Source organism: Lithobates pipiens, unplaced genomic scaffold (assembly GCF_037356315.1).
Source record: "Lithobates pipiens isolate NorthernLeopardFrog02 unplaced genomic scaffold, aLitPip1_a1.2 Scaffold_18, whole genome shotgun sequence".
Lineage (NCBI taxonomy): Eukaryota > Metazoa > Chordata > Amphibia > Anura > Ranidae > Lithobates > Lithobates pipiens.
Genome location: NW_027507758.1, coordinates 163,150,491 through 163,167,003, shown reverse-complemented (window position 1 = coordinate 163,167,003; position 16,513 = coordinate 163,150,491). Strand labels below are relative to the sequence as shown.

At 41.6% G+C, this 16,513-nt stretch overlaps 1 protein-coding gene across 15 annotated transcripts in view; it reads right to left on the bottom strand.

Moving 5' to 3' along the window:
* Window positions 1-16,513, bottom strand: part of SYNE1 (spectrin repeat containing nuclear envelope protein 1) — a 663,643-nt gene that overhangs the window by 301,627 nt on the left and 345,503 nt on the right. For all 15 annotated transcript variants that reach the window (XM_077486324.1, XM_077486337.1, XM_077486323.1 and 12 more), the window contains 4 exons: window positions 16,265-16,468; window positions 12,338-12,545; window positions 6,399-6,511; window positions 681-886 (listed from right to left, as the gene is read on the bottom strand). In XM_077486324.1, the coding sequence (XP_077342450.1) occupies window positions 681-886; window positions 6,399-6,511; window positions 12,338-12,545; window positions 16,265-16,468 (731 nt within the window). The remainder of the gene's footprint in view (window positions 1-680; window positions 887-6,398; window positions 6,512-12,337; window positions 12,546-16,264; window positions 16,469-16,513) is intronic.

Below are 16,513 nucleotides of genomic sequence, written 5' to 3'. Positions count from 1 at the left end.
GCAGTGATTCCTGTACTGACTCTGCCTCCTGAAGCTCCTCCTCTAAGAACCTCTGTAGTTCAGAAGGCTGGCTCTGTGAAATGTGTTACACAGCAGTGCCTACTCACAGGGCATAGTAAATACGTGTCACAGAATTCAAGGAAGTAAGTGTGTGGGATCTTCACAAAGTAAGTTTACATATTTCAAAAACCTTCAGAATAATAGCAGTAGACTAGAAATAATTGAAATTGTATGTAGAAATGAATATATGAAGTTACATTTTGACCACAGATGTTTTAAGCTTTGAAAAGAAAAGTTAGAAGCTGGTTGGTCGCCATGCATTCCACTCCAGAACAACATACTCAAAGAGGCACTGAGAACTTTTAGATTTGCACATGTATTCAGATGAAGGAAAACTTCAAACAAGCTCAACAGCGTTGCTAAAGTGGCAAGGCTTCCCTCAAAGGGCACAAGGCAAGAGCTCAAATCAATAAAATACAGAAAGGAGCACCAGGTCAAAACATGAGGAACGAGTCTAATAAGTTTTGGGGGCAGAACTACTCCCCCATCATCAGAACTCAACACAGGATAAAACTTTTATGGAGTATCTTTTTCAGAATCAATATTGAACTCTCCTCATAAAGCAACAGCTTGACAGCAGCGGAATGATGTATTTGATATACCTGGGTACAACCACTCACCTTCCAAGCTCAGACACACAATCCTCAAGAGCCTGCTTGTCCTTCAGACAGTGCTTCTTGAAACCCTGGAACTCTTTTTCTGCTTTTGATATTTTCTCCTGAATACTGAGCACAAGTGGCTTTGGCAAACAGTAGTAAAGTTTCTCTCCTTCGTCTGTTGCCTTATCCAATTTACTTTGGCCTTCATTGACTGAGTCCAATACAGCCTGTGTTAAAATATATAGAAAATAAATAGTGTACATTTGTTGGGAATTAGAAAAAAATATTATAAAATTGGGTGTCCACTGGTCTACAGAAAAAAACAAAAACCTCACAGGGGGATTGTGGAGAAGAAAGAAAGAATGCTACCCGTACCAAACCTCACTGTGGAATCTCACGCTATTTACTTGGTAGTGCATTTACTTGGTAAATTTCCCAAATTTATTTAAATGTCTTTTTATGTATTTTTTAGATGAAAGGCTAAGGTCACACGGGCAGCTGGGTGGCAGTAAAAACAGGAGATTGATTAGCATCTTTAACCCCCAACCACCAAATTACAAAGTGACATGGCAAACTTGTCCACTGAGGTCAAAAGGACCATGTTGCCACCACCTTTGGCTTTGTTTTTAAAGTGGTTGTAAACCTCTTGCATGAAATATGAATAAAGCATATCTTTTTATAGTGTATACTTGTTTAAATCCAGAGCACTAAGTGTTATTTCTGTCTGCTGCTTCATTCCAGACACCATGAGAAAAAAGGTGACAGGGAAGGAATCGCTGGCGCCCCACCCTGCCTGTGATTAACAGCCTCAGCTCTGTTTCTGTGCGCTGTGTGAAGGGGGTGTGTCCCTTCCTTCCAATCAGCTGTCAACGCTCTCCTTACTGAGCTTTCCAGAGTGTAACTTCAGGTCTCTGCCCCCTTCTTTCCAGAAGCTCAGACAAGCTATATAACATCTGCACTTTGAACGGATGCAGAGAAGAAATGGCTCCAGATAAACAAGTACAGGAGCAGGGTTTGCTTCCTCTATGTGCACCTGAGGCCAGTCACTTCATTGGATTTAGGTAACGGTTTACAACCACTTTGACCTGTCCCCTCCACTTGAAGGTCTATATGAAGCCCAGTGGCGGCCTGTCCATAGGGGGTGCCCAGGCACTATCCCCCCTCCTCCTGTAGTCACAAACAAAAACGTAAAAAAAAAAAATTTAAAACTGCCCCTTTAAGAAAAGAAAATCCTTTAACTAAGTGCACTGTGTTCAGGCGCCCGACACAGTGCACTATGGGAAGCACTGTGCCAATGTAATCATGAGATTGCAGATGTAGTGCTTCATTTGTGGACTCTTAACCCACCTTGAGGCGCAATACAAAGCGCCGAATAGCTTCCGCTCGTAGAATCACTAGGGGTGGGAGCATGGTTATTTAAATCTAGAGGTTTCTTCTGGGTTTCGTGTAATAGACGAAAACTGGAATTGACGTCGGCAGCTCCGTTCTTCGGCCCGAGCGGAGCTGCTGGAAGGTAAGTAACGAGATCTTGCGTGCCATGCAGCATGAGGGATATTCGGTTCATAAAGTTCAATCACAGATCACTCCGGGGAGGTTGGGACTAAAAGAACCCACTACCCCAGGATTTTTGATATAAATGTATTTATTTATTTTTTAAGCTAGATGTCTGCAATAATCTAACAATTGAGCATTTGCTTTGAGGTTCTTGGTGATTTTCCCAGGCTGGAAATCTCCTTTCTGTTTATGAACTACATTTTCAGGCACTTTTTCTATAAACCTGCTAAATGTGATCCAGTCAATTAATATTCAATTAATCAGCCTTTGTACTGAATATCTATAGAGAAGCACTGGAAGCGCTAATTAAATGATATTAATTATACATCTTCCCAGTAATTTAACCACTTAAGGACCGAGCCTGTTTTTTAGACTCAGTGTTTACAAGTTAAAAACAATTTTTTTTGGCTAGAAAATTACTTAGAACCCCCAAACATTATACATTTTTTTTAATACATTAGAGAATAAAATGGCGGTCATTGCAATACTTTTTGTCACACCGTATTTGCGCAGTGGTCTTACAAGCGCACTTTTTTATTTTGGAAAAAATTCACTTTTTTTATGAAAAAATAAGACAACAGTAAAGTTAGCCCATTTTTTTTTTATATTGTGAAAGATAATGTTATACCGAGTAAATTGATGCCCAACATGTCATGCTTCAAAATTGCGCCGCTGGTGAGATGGTGTCAAACTTACCCTTAAAATCTCCATAGACAACGTTTAGAAAATTCTACAGGTAGCATGTTTTGAGTTACAGAGGAGATATAGGGCTAGAATTATTGCTCTTGCTCTACTGATTGCGGTGATACCTCACATGTGTGGTTTGAACACCGTTTTCATATGCGGGCGCTGCTCACGTATGCATTCACTTCTGCGCGTGAGCTCGTCTTATTTATTTTACTTTATTTTATTGATTTAAAAAAAAAAATTATAAACATTTTAAAACATTTAAAATAAAATGTGGGTCACTTTTATTCCTATTACAAGGAATGTAAACATCCCTTGTAATAGAAAAACGCATGACAGGTCCTCTTAAATATGAGATCTGAGGTCAAAAAGTCCTCAGATCTCATATTTGGACTTAAATGCAATAAAAAATAAATAAATTGTCATTTGAAAAAATGAAAGCAAAAAAATGGGCCTTATTCACCGCTCATCCACAGCTGCAAAGAAGCTCTGCCCTGCCAGCGCAGCGTCCCAGTGTGAAAGCACTTGGACTTTCACACTGGGTTTGCAGCTGAGGCTTTTTTCAGGGCACTATGCAGGTGCTATTTTTAGCACTGTAGTGCCTGAAAAATTCCCCAGTGTGAAAGGGGTCTTAAGTTTTTTTTTTTACCCCCTCCCCACATAGCTACAACAGTCTCCACTTATCCGGGAAGGCTTCCAGCATGGTTTTGGATTTTATTTGTGGGCATTGCATTTTTAACGTTAGGCACTGATGTTGGATATAAGGACTTGGTTCACAGTTGTTTTTTTTATTCCACCCAAAGGTGTAAGGTAAGTAAGGTTGAGGTTATGGATCTGGGCAGACCACTTGAATTTTTCTGTGTCAAACTCTTCAGATCATGGAGCTGGCCTTGTGGGTAGTCATGCTGGAATTTAAAGTGATTGTAAACCCTTACAGACCACTTTTACCTACAGGTAAGCCTAGATTAAGGCTTGCCTGTAGGTGCAAGAAATATCTCCTAAACCTACACAGTTTAGGAGATATTTGCAAAAGTCAGGCACCGCTGTCTACGGCGCATGTGCCGTAGACAGCGGCACGCAGGCGCACTGAGCGTGCCATTGCTAACGGCGATCATGCCGTTAGTGGTGGCTCCCGCGTGCAGGAGTGACGTCATTGCGGCCAATCACAGCCCCGGAGCCACAATACCCAGAAGGAAGATGGACGATTCATGGAAGAGGGGACAGCGGTGACATGGCTGGCTCCTGTGTAATGGGCTACTATGAGATGCATGGTAGCCCATTATGCTTTACCTTTGCAGGGAAACAAAGAGGAAGTAAAACCCATGATCTGGGGGGCTGGCTATATACCATGATTTGCAAGGCTGAGCTATATACTCTGTCCTGTGATGCTGAGATATATAATCTGTTCTGTAATGCTGAGATATATAATCTGTCCTGTGATGCTGGGACTGTATACTCTGTTCTGAGATCTGAGCTGTATACTTCTGACACTATGGGTGGAAGTAAGTGGAATACAGGGGACGGAGTGGGTGGATTCTATAAGTGGTGTGCTTTATGAGAAACGGGAGGGGTCAAAAACGATGGGTGGGGTCTGGCGCCCCCCATCCAAAAACGTCATCAGCCGCCACTGATGAAGCCTCTGGGCAGGTGGGCTGCATATGTGCATCCATGGGAAACTGATTTCTCTGCTAGGAGCATGCTCACTGCGTGTTCCCAACACACTAGGTAAAATGTCATAGAAAGCTCCTGATGGATACTTGCAATCGGGAGCTTCCAATTATCTGACCGCTGTGACAGCCACAGTGGTCACATGATTGGAATGCTAGCTGGGGGGAAGCAGCAGGAAGGACTTAAAGAGGGATTCCACCTAAAAAAAAAATATTAAAAGCCAGCAGCTATAAATACTATAGCTGCTGACTTTTAATAAATGGACACTCACCTGTCCCGGGTTCCAGCGATGCCGGCAGCCGAGGCCGATTGATCGCTCGGCTCTCGGCTGCTGCCGTCACAATTCTAGGTGAGGGAATCAGGAAGTGAAGCGAATCGGCTTCACTTCCCGGTTCCCTACTGCGCATGCGCGAGTCGCGCAGCGCAATAGGAATTGTCCGTGCTGTCACTGGGACCCGTGTGTGTCCCAGCAGACAGCGCGGCAGGACAGGAAATGACCCCCGGAAGTGGGTGTAAATACCCATCTTTGACAGGTATCTCCACCCCGATCAGCGGAAGTTCCACTTTAGGGCGGAACCCCGCTTTAAATGTAAAATACCCTTGGGAAATAAACAGGCATACGAAAGGTGGCAGCAACTCCTCCTGAACATCTTTAAACCACCTCTGAAAAAGCGATCCACCGCAAATTGCTTTTCAGAGGGGTGGTAGAGACTAAAAGAGGCCTAAAAGAGATCTGTTTGATGTTAATAATTTTATCAAAATGTGGTCATGTTTTAAAAAGCTTGCTTTTATGTACGGTCTGTACTATATGTGCTTAGAGGCAGCAATATTTGCTACAAGCTTTGCTTTCTGCTTTACTGTGGTTGTATTTTACTGCTTTTTCCCAAATGAACGTTTATGTATAGCACAGTATACAAAGTTCAGCGGTATGTAGTGTATAAAATAAGAAAACCCAGCTGGCAGCCCTCCCTGGGATCCAAAAAGCCTTTATTCAATGCTACAAAAAAATGTATAAACAGGCAGGGGAGGGGGATTAACTGTGCACAGCCTCGCGTGAAACTCTTTAACCCCCCTCCTCCGCATCTACATCTGTGTGCTTTTTATACATTTTTTGTACCATTAAATAAAGGCTTTTTTGGATCTCAGGGAGTGCTGCCATCAGGATTTTCTTTTCCTTGAGTGCTGCAGCTGTGACTTGACGAGTACCCCTCATTATTGAGATCAGCCGTTTGTCACAGCTCACCTTTGAGCAGCATGAGTTAGTGTATAGTTAGTGTAGCAGGGATCTCTAAACTACGCCCCCCCCAGCTGTTGCGGAACTACACTTCCCATGAGGCATTGTAAAACAATGATATTCAGAGACATGACTAAGCATGATGGGAATTGTAGTTCCTGAACAACTGGAGGGCCATAGTTTGGAGACCCCTGGTGTAGAGGATAGTGTACAGACGCTATGATCCAGGGAATGTAATACAGATCGGCATACAGTATGCAGTGGCCAGGAATATGTAATGTACACTACTTTGTACAAAGTGTAGTGGGCCAGAATATCTCATGTAGAGCAGCGTGCAGCACCCCGGAGTAAGTAACATGCAGCACAGTGTGTATAATATGGATGTTATGTAACAAATAATGCTGCCAAAGTACTTTATTAAACTGTCCATAGATTCCAGTTGTCATTAACTGCAATAGGTAGCACTGCCATTTTGCTTTCCTTGATTCATTTTAAATTTGCCATTCAAAATCAAAAGTCAATATATTTAAGTGTATACAAACTATCACAAACATATGTAAAAGCTCTCAAAAAAATGCGTGTGCTTATAAGTTCACCTGCAAATGTTGTATTTTGGCTTCCAAAGTTTTGCTATCTCCAGACCAATCTGATGAGCCTTGAATATCCCTTTTTACAGATTCAAACCATTCCTCAAATTCATACATAGCATCTATATTGAAACAAAACATCATGCATATGTTATTTTTGATTTTTTATTATGGCAAGAACAATTAGCTATCACATAGAAGAATACTGTTCCATGCCTATAATAGCTTACAATAAAGAAATTTATTGGTGATATTGGGAAGATCTGTTAGCCTACAATAGCGAAGAATAGATAGGTGATATTGGGAAGCTATCACTATATGGCTTTGCAATGTATTAAACAATAATAAGATAAATATTGTCTTATGCTGATCCCTACAGAATATGCATTTCTTGTATAGGCCCCAACTTCCGGAAAAGTCACATTTATTCATTATAAAAGCCGAACTCGCAGCTATTATGAATTGTCGGCTCCGTAATACAGAGAACACTCATTGAAAGTCATTGATAAAAAATAAATAAATAAATAAATAAAAAAGCGTGGGGGTCCCCCAAATTCAATTACCAGGCCCTTCAGGTCTGGTATGGATATTAAGGGGAACCCTGCCTCAAATTTAAGAAAAAATTTGACGTGGGGTTCCCCCTAAATATCCATAACCAGACCCTTCAGGTCTGGTATGGATATTAAGGGGAACCCAGCGTCAAATTAAAAAAAAAATGACGTGGGGTCCCCCTAAAAATCCATACCAGACCCTTTATCCGAGCACGCAACCTGGCAGGCCGCAGGAAAAGAGGGGGGGACGAGAGAGCGGCCCCCCCTCCCTCCTGAACCGTACCAGGCCACATGCCCTCAACATTGGGAGGATGCTTTGGGGGTCTGTGACCCCTCAAAGCACCTTGTCCCCATGTTGATGAGGACAAGGGCCTCATCCCCACAACCGTGGCCGGTGGTTGTGGAGGTCTGCGGGCGGGGGGCTTATCAGAATCTGGAAGCCCCCTTTAACAAGGGGACCCCCAGATCCCGGCTCCCCCCTGTTTGAAATGGTAAGGGGGTACAAAAGTACCCCTACCATTTCACAAAGAAAGTGTAAAAAATAGTTAAATAAGACAAACACACTTTTGAAAAATTCCTTTATTAAAAATAAAAAAAATAAAAAAAAGATTCCAGCGGCGGTAATCCACTCTTGCTATCCAGCGACGGACGGTCATCTCTCCAGCGATGGCTCATCTCATCCAGCGCAGCGAATCCATCCTTCTTCTGTCTCCGCAGAGGAGACACTGCAAGGATTCCGGCGGCCTGACGTTTCTTATATACGGAGGGCGGGGCCACCCGTCACCTTACCCCGCCCCCCTCTGACGCAAGGGGAAACCCGGGGTTCCCTGTGACGTATGGGTGACCCCGCCCCCTCTGCTGTAACGGAAACCTGCCTGTGTTACATCAGAGGGGTGCAGGGTCACCCATACGTCACAGGGAACCCCAGGTTTCCCCTTGCGTCAGAGGGGGGCAGGGTCAGGTGACGGGTGGCCCCGCCCTCTGTATATAAGAAACGTCAGGCCGCCGCAATCCCTGCAGTGTCTCCTCCATGGAGACAGAAGAAGGATGGATTCGCTGCGCTGGATGAGATGAGCCATCGCTGGAGAGATGACCGTTCGTCGCTGGATAGCAAGAGTGGATTACCGCCGCTGGAATCTTTTTTTAATTTTTTTAATTTTTAATAAAGGAATTTTTCAAAAGTGTGTTTGTCTTATTTAACTATTTTTTACACTTTCTTTGTGAAATGGTAGGGGTACTTTTGTACCCCCTTACCATTTCAAACAGGGGGGGGGGGGCTGGGATCTGGGGGTCCCCTTGTTAAAGGGGGCTTCCATATTCTGATAAGCCCCCCGCCCGCAGACCTCCACAACCACCAGCCACGGTTGTGGGGATGAGGCCCTTGTCCTCATCAACATGGGGACAAGGTGCTTTGAGGGGTCACAGACCCCCAAAGCATCCTCCCAATGTTGAGGGCATGTGGCCTGGTACGGTTCAGGAGGGAGGGGGGGCCGCTCTCTCGTCCCCCCTCTTTTCCTGCGGCCTGCCAGGTTGCGTGCTCGGATAAAGGGTCTGGTATGAATTTTTAGGGGGACCCCCACGTAAATTTTTTTTAAAATTTGATGCGGGGTTCCGCTTAATATCCATACCAGACCTGAAGGGTCTGGTTATGGATATTTAGGGGGAACCCCACGTCAAATTTTTTCTTAAATTTGAGGCAGGGTTCCCCTTAATATCCATACCAGACCTGAAGGGCCTGGTAATTGAATTTGGGGGACCCCCACGCTTTTTTTTTATTCATTTATTTATTTTTAATCAATGACTTTCAATGAGTGTTCTCTGTATTACGGAGCCGACAATTCATAAAAGCTGCGAGTGATTTTAAAGGACTTTTTTTCCTGCATAAATGACACTTTGTGCAGGGACAGTTCTAAGCACCAGAAACATGAGCCCCTTCACAGGCATACTATAGACAACCCCCCCCCCCTACGAAATTTAAAGGAATATTACACTTTTATTGTTTCACTTTAATCATTATTAAAATCACTGCTCCTGAAAAAACTTCCGTTTTTAAAACTTTTTTTTGCATTGATACATGTCCCCTGGGGCAGGACCCGGGTCCCCAAACACTTTTTAGGACAGTAACTTGCAGAATCTTTTCTCTCTGTCAAATCTTTTTTCTCTGTCGAATATTTTCTCTATATAATCTTGGACTAATAGAGGTAAGGTTAGGCACATTCGACCACAGGTTCTATAGACACAGATTGTTGTCAGAGTCATGTCGAATCTCCTATTCTATATCGAACTGTTGTAACAATGAAAACGAAAATAAAGCATTTATTTATGTCGGATCTTTCGTTTTTCGGATTTTGTGCTTTCGTTATCGTTTGTCAAAACGAAAACGAAAATAGCTGAAATTCGGACGAAAATGCATTTGGACGAAAACGAATGCACATGTCTAGTAATCATCAGTACATAATTATATATATTTTAAATTAAAGTGTTTGTAAACATAGTTACACCACTTTTACCTACAGGTAAGCCTATAATAAGGCTTACCTGTATACCTGTAGGTACTGGAAATATCTCCTAAACCTGCATGGTTTTATACCATATATACACAATATTTACCATATATGCTCACGCCGATATACTGAAGAAAGGGCATGATTGTGTCGCTTCTAAAGGGCCCGTGCCGTGAGCGGCAGCTCCCGTGCACATGCGCGGGAGTGAAGTCACGTGACTTCGGCCAGTCACAGTAACCAGAGTCCACGGCACCGGAAAGAAGGGTGAAGATGGATGCAGCCACCAGCGGAGACAGCGGGGACATCGCAGGTGAGTGCCACATAATTGGCTAGCATGTGATGCATACTAGCCCATTATGCTTTTACTTTGCAGGAGAAAAAAGAGGAAGTAAAACCCATTTCATTTTTGATAGAGCAAGGGAGGGTTATAGCACCTGTCAGATTAATTTTTTCCACCATCTGTGTCCCATTTCAGAGATTTACCTTCACTTCTTGTGCCATAGCCAAACAGGAAGTGAGAGGAAATCCATGCAAATTAAGGGAATTCCTTGGGGACCCCCAGGTCACCAGAATTAGTGTCCAAATTGGAAGATTTCCCCTCTGTTACTTTACTGGGGATAACTCAAAATTTTGAATTTTCCTTTACTTTCGATTTCAATAAAAATGGTAAACAGGACAAATAGAGAGGGTGAATCTCATAAATGGAGACACAGACAGAAAAAACATTACAAACATTCTAATTCCTCTGCACCCTATCCAAAACGAAAAAAAATGTTTTGACTATAGTTATACTTTAAGGCCCTGTTCACACTGCTACGCTTTTGCTAAGCTAAAATCCACCTTTCAAGTGCAACAAAAGCCCTTTAAAAATTGTCAGCTTTAAATCCTCTTAAAGCCCTCGTTCACACTAATGCAATTTGTCATGCGATTTTGAACTGTCAAATTAGAAGGCAAGTCGCACTCTATTTTCGGCAATGGAACCATTCAAATCATTGCGATACAAGTCTTTGAAAAAAGGTTCCTGCACTAGTTTTCTGCAATTTTATTGTGACTTGCATTGACTGTTAAATGAAGTTGGAAGTCGTAATGAAATGACTGATCCAACTCACACTGATCTGTGGCTTTGAAATTGCACTGAAGTAGCTCGATTTCAAGCTGCACTTGTGTGAAACAAGGTTAAGGCCTCTTTCCCATGACCAATCCTTTCAGGTCCGCCTGTCAGTTTTTTAGGCGGGCCTGAACGGATGTTCCATAGAAATCTATGGAACGTCGCATGTCAGCAGTGATAAGAGAAAGTGTGACATAGAAAAAAACTACTTTTCCATCCGTCTGCGGATCGGATCGGGTGACAATGGACTCTGCGGTCCGTCGTCATCCGATCTCCCATAGGGGAGAGCAGCACTCTGACAGGTCCGTCCCTGTGCAGTGTGCAGAAATGGACCTGTCATCTTCCTGCTCAGCGGGGATCGACAGAGCGATCGCCGGTGAGCAAGCGGATGTTCACGGGGAGGATTATCACGGATCCGTCCCATGTGAAAAAGCACTAACTGTTCACTTCACTGCCTTCCCTGCAGGTGTGCTGTGTTTTAAACAGTTCTGCATGTTGCATCATTGGTGCTATGTTTCACAAACACAGCAAAAATGCACCTTCCATTATAGTCAATGGAAACACAGTAGAAGTGCAGCATGGTGTGTTTTTGGTGCATTTTTTGAGTCACATGTCAATTTTTTCTCAGGTGACCAGGGATGAAAATGCATGCAAACTGCACACAAAACACTTCTACGATGCATATGTGTTGCATTAAATTTTAACGCAATGTATTGAGAACACAATATGAATTTTTAAAAAACCCATACCACGTTTTTAGGCACACCAGTCTGAACTGGCCCTAAATGTCAGAAGTTTAAGTTCCTTAGTTGACTTTGGATCGATCTCTTGCAGTCTGTACAATAGAGCTCAGACTGGGGAAGGAAGAAGCAGCACACAAAGCCAATCTGATCTTCTGCCTTGCAAGAAGCATGCTAATAGAAGAAGAGAGCAGAGTGACAAAGTGATGAGCTCATCGCTCTGCTGCTTCGCCTTTCACTCTCCAGTCACAGGGTGGCAATGGGGACAAGAGCTGTAGATAAAAATGAAACCTACAGTAGAGAAACAGCACAAAAAATGCTCTGTAAATCTGAACTGGATAGGCAGTAACAAATCCTTTGGCAGGTAAAACAGTTCTCACATATGTTAGCTGTTTGCCTAGGGTTCAGCTTTAAAAAATAAGAAACCAATAATCAAATAGAAAAAGCATATTAGGTGTATAAAAACTGTATGATCTGTGATCACAGAGTGTGGCACAGCAAAACTGGCCTAAGAGCATATCATTAAAGTGGTTGTAAACCCTTACACACCACTTTGACCTACAGGTAAGTCTAGATTAAGGCTTACCTGTAGGTCCAAGAAATATCTCCTAAACCTATACGGTTTAGGAGATATTTACAAAAAGACAGGCACCACTCTCTACGGCGCATGCACCGTAGACAGCGGCGCGGAGGCGCACTGAGCAGGACGCAGATCACGTCAATATGCCGCTCGTGTCGGCTCCCGTGCGCATGCGTGGGAGTGACGTCATCGCAGCTCCAGCGAATCACACTGCTGGAGCAGTGAGACCCGGAAGTCACTCGGGGATACATGGCAGCAGCGAAGATGAAGACGGAGGACCGCTTTGGGGGCTTCGTTCTCAGGTAAGTTATTCATAATGAGCTAGTATGCTATGCACTGGCTGCACACAATTATAAATATTTAGACAGGTAAAGCAGAAAACATATATGAATTTCAAATGTACATTTAGCTGTTTACCTGGATATCTCCATTACGCAAACTTTAATTGATTATAAAATATCTTACCATTAAATTGTTTTTCCAGTGTTTCTTGCAGAGTAGCTTGTGTTTTAAGGCAGAGCTGGTTGGTGGCTTCATATTTCTTGATCAGTACAGTGAGAGCTGCTCCAACAGCCTCAAGCTCAGCAGATCTGTAGCGTCGGCAAAGAGCATTCAGATTCTCCTGTGTTGTGTCAATGCTGCTTTGCTGGGCCTGAAACTCTTTCTGCATCTCCTGGATTGTAATACACTGAATTACTATTTTGTCACAAAGTTTACTTTTCCATTACTAAGCCCATATTTTTAAATAGGAGATATGCTTGTGGTGAGGGTAGCCGTGCTAGTACACTTGTTGCAAATACAATTGAGTACGGTCATGAGACATTAGCAGGGGCGGACTGACAACTCATGAGGCGCCCGGTCAATAGGAGATTATGGGGCCCCACAGGCAATCAGAGATTATGGGGCCACACAGTATACACAAACACACACACACAGTATACAATCACACAGTATACACAGACATTTTTCTATTGGCTGAGAAGGTACTGGAGAGGTGGGGCAGCTATAATCTCAGGATTTTTAGACCAAAAGGATGTCGGTAAAGGACATTTCAGAGACAGATGTAAAAAAAAACACAAATTTTTACATACTGTCCCTAGTTTTACTGAGGCTGGCAACCCTGATGGGGCCCCCTAGGACAGTGCCCGAGTGGCCCAATGGTCAGTCTGCCCCTGGACATGAGACTTTTTTATTTGCACTAACATCCACATTTTCTGGACAAGCTTTTGGGGTATAACCTCTACTTCAAGGTCCAAGTAGTACTGATGCACAAAGTAATTAAATACTCCTCCACAGGTTGAGTGGAAAGTGCTAAGTGCAATATAAGCCTACAAACACATACAAATTAAAGTGATAAATGCTGTGCAAAAATAATTAAATATACCTCCACAGATTGAGATAAATGTATAGCCACACAAATAAAGTGCTATGTGCTCTAAACCACTATAGTACTATAAATATATATACCACCACACAGAAAAATACTAAAATTGTGATTACAAATTAAATATAGAGTGAGGAATACAAATCAATAATAGAAAAAGTTCATCATAAATCAACATGTTGAACAACTCAGTGTAAGTAAAAACTCAGTCCACTCCCACAGGTGCAACTCCTGGCCTTGAAAAAAGTATATAGATCACACCACTAAAGATGTCTCCTCATAGGATTTCACTTGTCTCATCAAACATGGTATTTCTCAGTCAGGCTCCTCATTAACATAGAAACAGAGCAGAAAAAAACATCATTGCGCAGTGATCATAGAGCCCTGAACATTAAGCATTAGCCGATCCACTCACATATACAGTGATAATGACAGCGCATAAGAACAATCAGCTGATGAGAGCATTCCCAACACAGTCTTCACCGCCCGTTGTGTTCACGGAAATACTTCTCGAAATGACGTCACTGGCTCCTACCAATGCGTTGCGTCACATGTCACGTGACTTTAGGATAAAATCACGTAACATGTGACGCAACGCATCAGGAGGAGCTAGTGATGTCATTCCGAGAAGTATCTCCTTGAACAGGATAAAGATTTAGGATTTAGGATAAAGTCACGTGACGTGACACAACGCATCAGCAGGAGCCAGAGACGTCATTACGAAAAAAGTATCTTCATGAACACAGCGGGCGGTGAAGGCTGTGTTGGGAATGCTCTGATCAGCTGATTGTTCTTATGCGCTGTCATTATCTCTATATATGTGAGTGGATCTGCTTATGCTTAATGTTCAGGGCTCTATGATCATTGCGCAATGATGTTTTTTTCTGCTCTGTTTCTATGTTAATGAGGAGCCTGGCTGAGAAATGCTGTGTTTGATGAGACAAGTGAAATCCTATGAGTAGACTGAATAGTAACATCTATAGTGGTGAGATCTATATACTTTTTTCGAGGCCAGCAGCTGCACCTGTGGGAGTGGACTGAGTTTTTGCTTACACTGAGTTATTCAACATATCGATTTATGATGAACTTTTTCTATTATTGATTTGTATTCCACACTCTATATTTAATTTGTAATCACAATTTTTGTATTTTTCTGTGTGGTGGTATATATATTTATAGTACTATAGTGGTTTAGAGCACATAGCACTTTATTTGTGTTTATCTCAATCTGTGGAGGTGTATTTAATTATTTTTGCATAGCACTTAGCACTTTAATTTGTATGTGTTTGTAGGCTTATATTGCACTTAGCACTTTCCACTCAACCTGTGGAGGAGTATTTAATTATTGTTGCACAGTATTTAGCACTTTAATTTGTATATGTTTGTAGGCATATACTGTACTTAGCACTTTCTTGTATATGCACGGATTAGTATATACCTTATTTCTATGCAGTATTTATCACATTTTTAGTGCACTGTAAAATAGGAAATTGATTAGAGCGTACCATTATTAGATATCATATCCTATTGGGTGACAGAACACTTTACACATGGTGGCAGCTTAATCATTAAGGTTTTTTCTATTTTAATCCTCAGCACATTTACATTGCCATATCAGCGCTTGGGTTCATTCAATAAATGTAACTGATGCACAAAAAATGTTAATAAGACAATCTCTGGGGGAAAAAAAACACACACACAAAAACAGATACAGCAATGGTAATTAAACCTGGGGAAGTCATGAAGGTGAGGAGCTTAAGTTCTTAAACAGGACAGAAATTATGAAAAATAATGAATTTACCCAGATACACCATTAAGGAATATAAGGGTGATTATTTCTGCCCACCTTTAGAACATCACTGTTCACACCATGGAAGACATGAATGTTTTGGTTCTTAAAAGGAACTTTAAAACTACTCAGGAAAGGAAAAGTTTTGAACTAAGAATAATAATTCTATTTGTCACAAAAGATAATGGACTAAATGTGGACATTCGTTTTCTAAATCACCTACTCAACAATTTTACAACCTCTCTTACCTCTGTGATTCTTCCTTCCTCACATTCCTCAGCTCTCTCCCTGCCTTATCTCACTAACTATAAGTTTAATTACCATAGCTCTGTATGTTTGCGTGTTTTTTCCCCTCAGAGATTGACTTATTAACATTCTGCTAAAACCTTGTGTATTAGTATTGCTCGGACCTTGTTCTTGATATTTAATTCATCCATGTATACTCTATGACATCTACCAAAAATTGAAATATTTGGGTGGACTGACATCCTAAATAAAATAAGTAAGATCCCCCTATATCCCAATATGGAACTTATCGCTTAGTAGCCTTATTAGAATGTTTGCTTGCTGTAAATGTAAAAGACCCTTACTGATATTGTTTTTTTACTTCAATGGAAGAAGTGATATTAATAAAAGCTGATTTTATATATATATATATATATATATATATATATATATATATATATAAAACCTTATTGGGTACCCATTTCTTTTTCTTGGGTCAAATCAGGTGTTGGGCATTTACTTTACTCAGACCCTTCACAAATTCACTGACAGTGGTATCAAATTAACTTACACAACGAGGACAAGTAAGCTGCACTAAAAATTACCCAAAAAACTAAATCCTCCTTGAGATTACCTTGGGTATGGAAAAGCTCAATGCACATTAGTAACGGGTTGGTGTTTCTTTGGGACCCCCATCATAAGGCACTTATCACATGCAATAGAACATATGGGCTGATAATATCACATTTAACATATGTTTTCAATAGCAAGCCATTATCAAATCATATGGTTGACTTTTAGTCAACAACTGAATGAAGGCTACTATAGAACTGTCAGTCTATTTCACAAACACAATCCAAAAGTTAAGATTTAAATAACAGTTTAGCTCTTTATGTTGGTATCCATTCATCACACAAATAATACATTTGATAAAATGTGATACTCCATAGATAAAAGGTTAGCTGTGAGCCAACTAGCCACAAAAATTAGATACCTTAAGTTTTTTCAGGTCTTCAGGTTCCTGGCTGTTTGTATATTTTAAAACGGATTCTTCAACTTTATTAAGCCAGTTAGTCATCTGGTCGATGAATGTCTCCAGCTGCATCTTCTGAAGACTAAAGTCATTTAATGTCCCCTTGGCCACTTGGGAAATTTCTTTGGCATGCTCCAGTTTCTGCCTTAAATCTGCTTCCATGAACTAGATCACAGAATAAAAAAATACACAATTGTAATCTGTAAAATG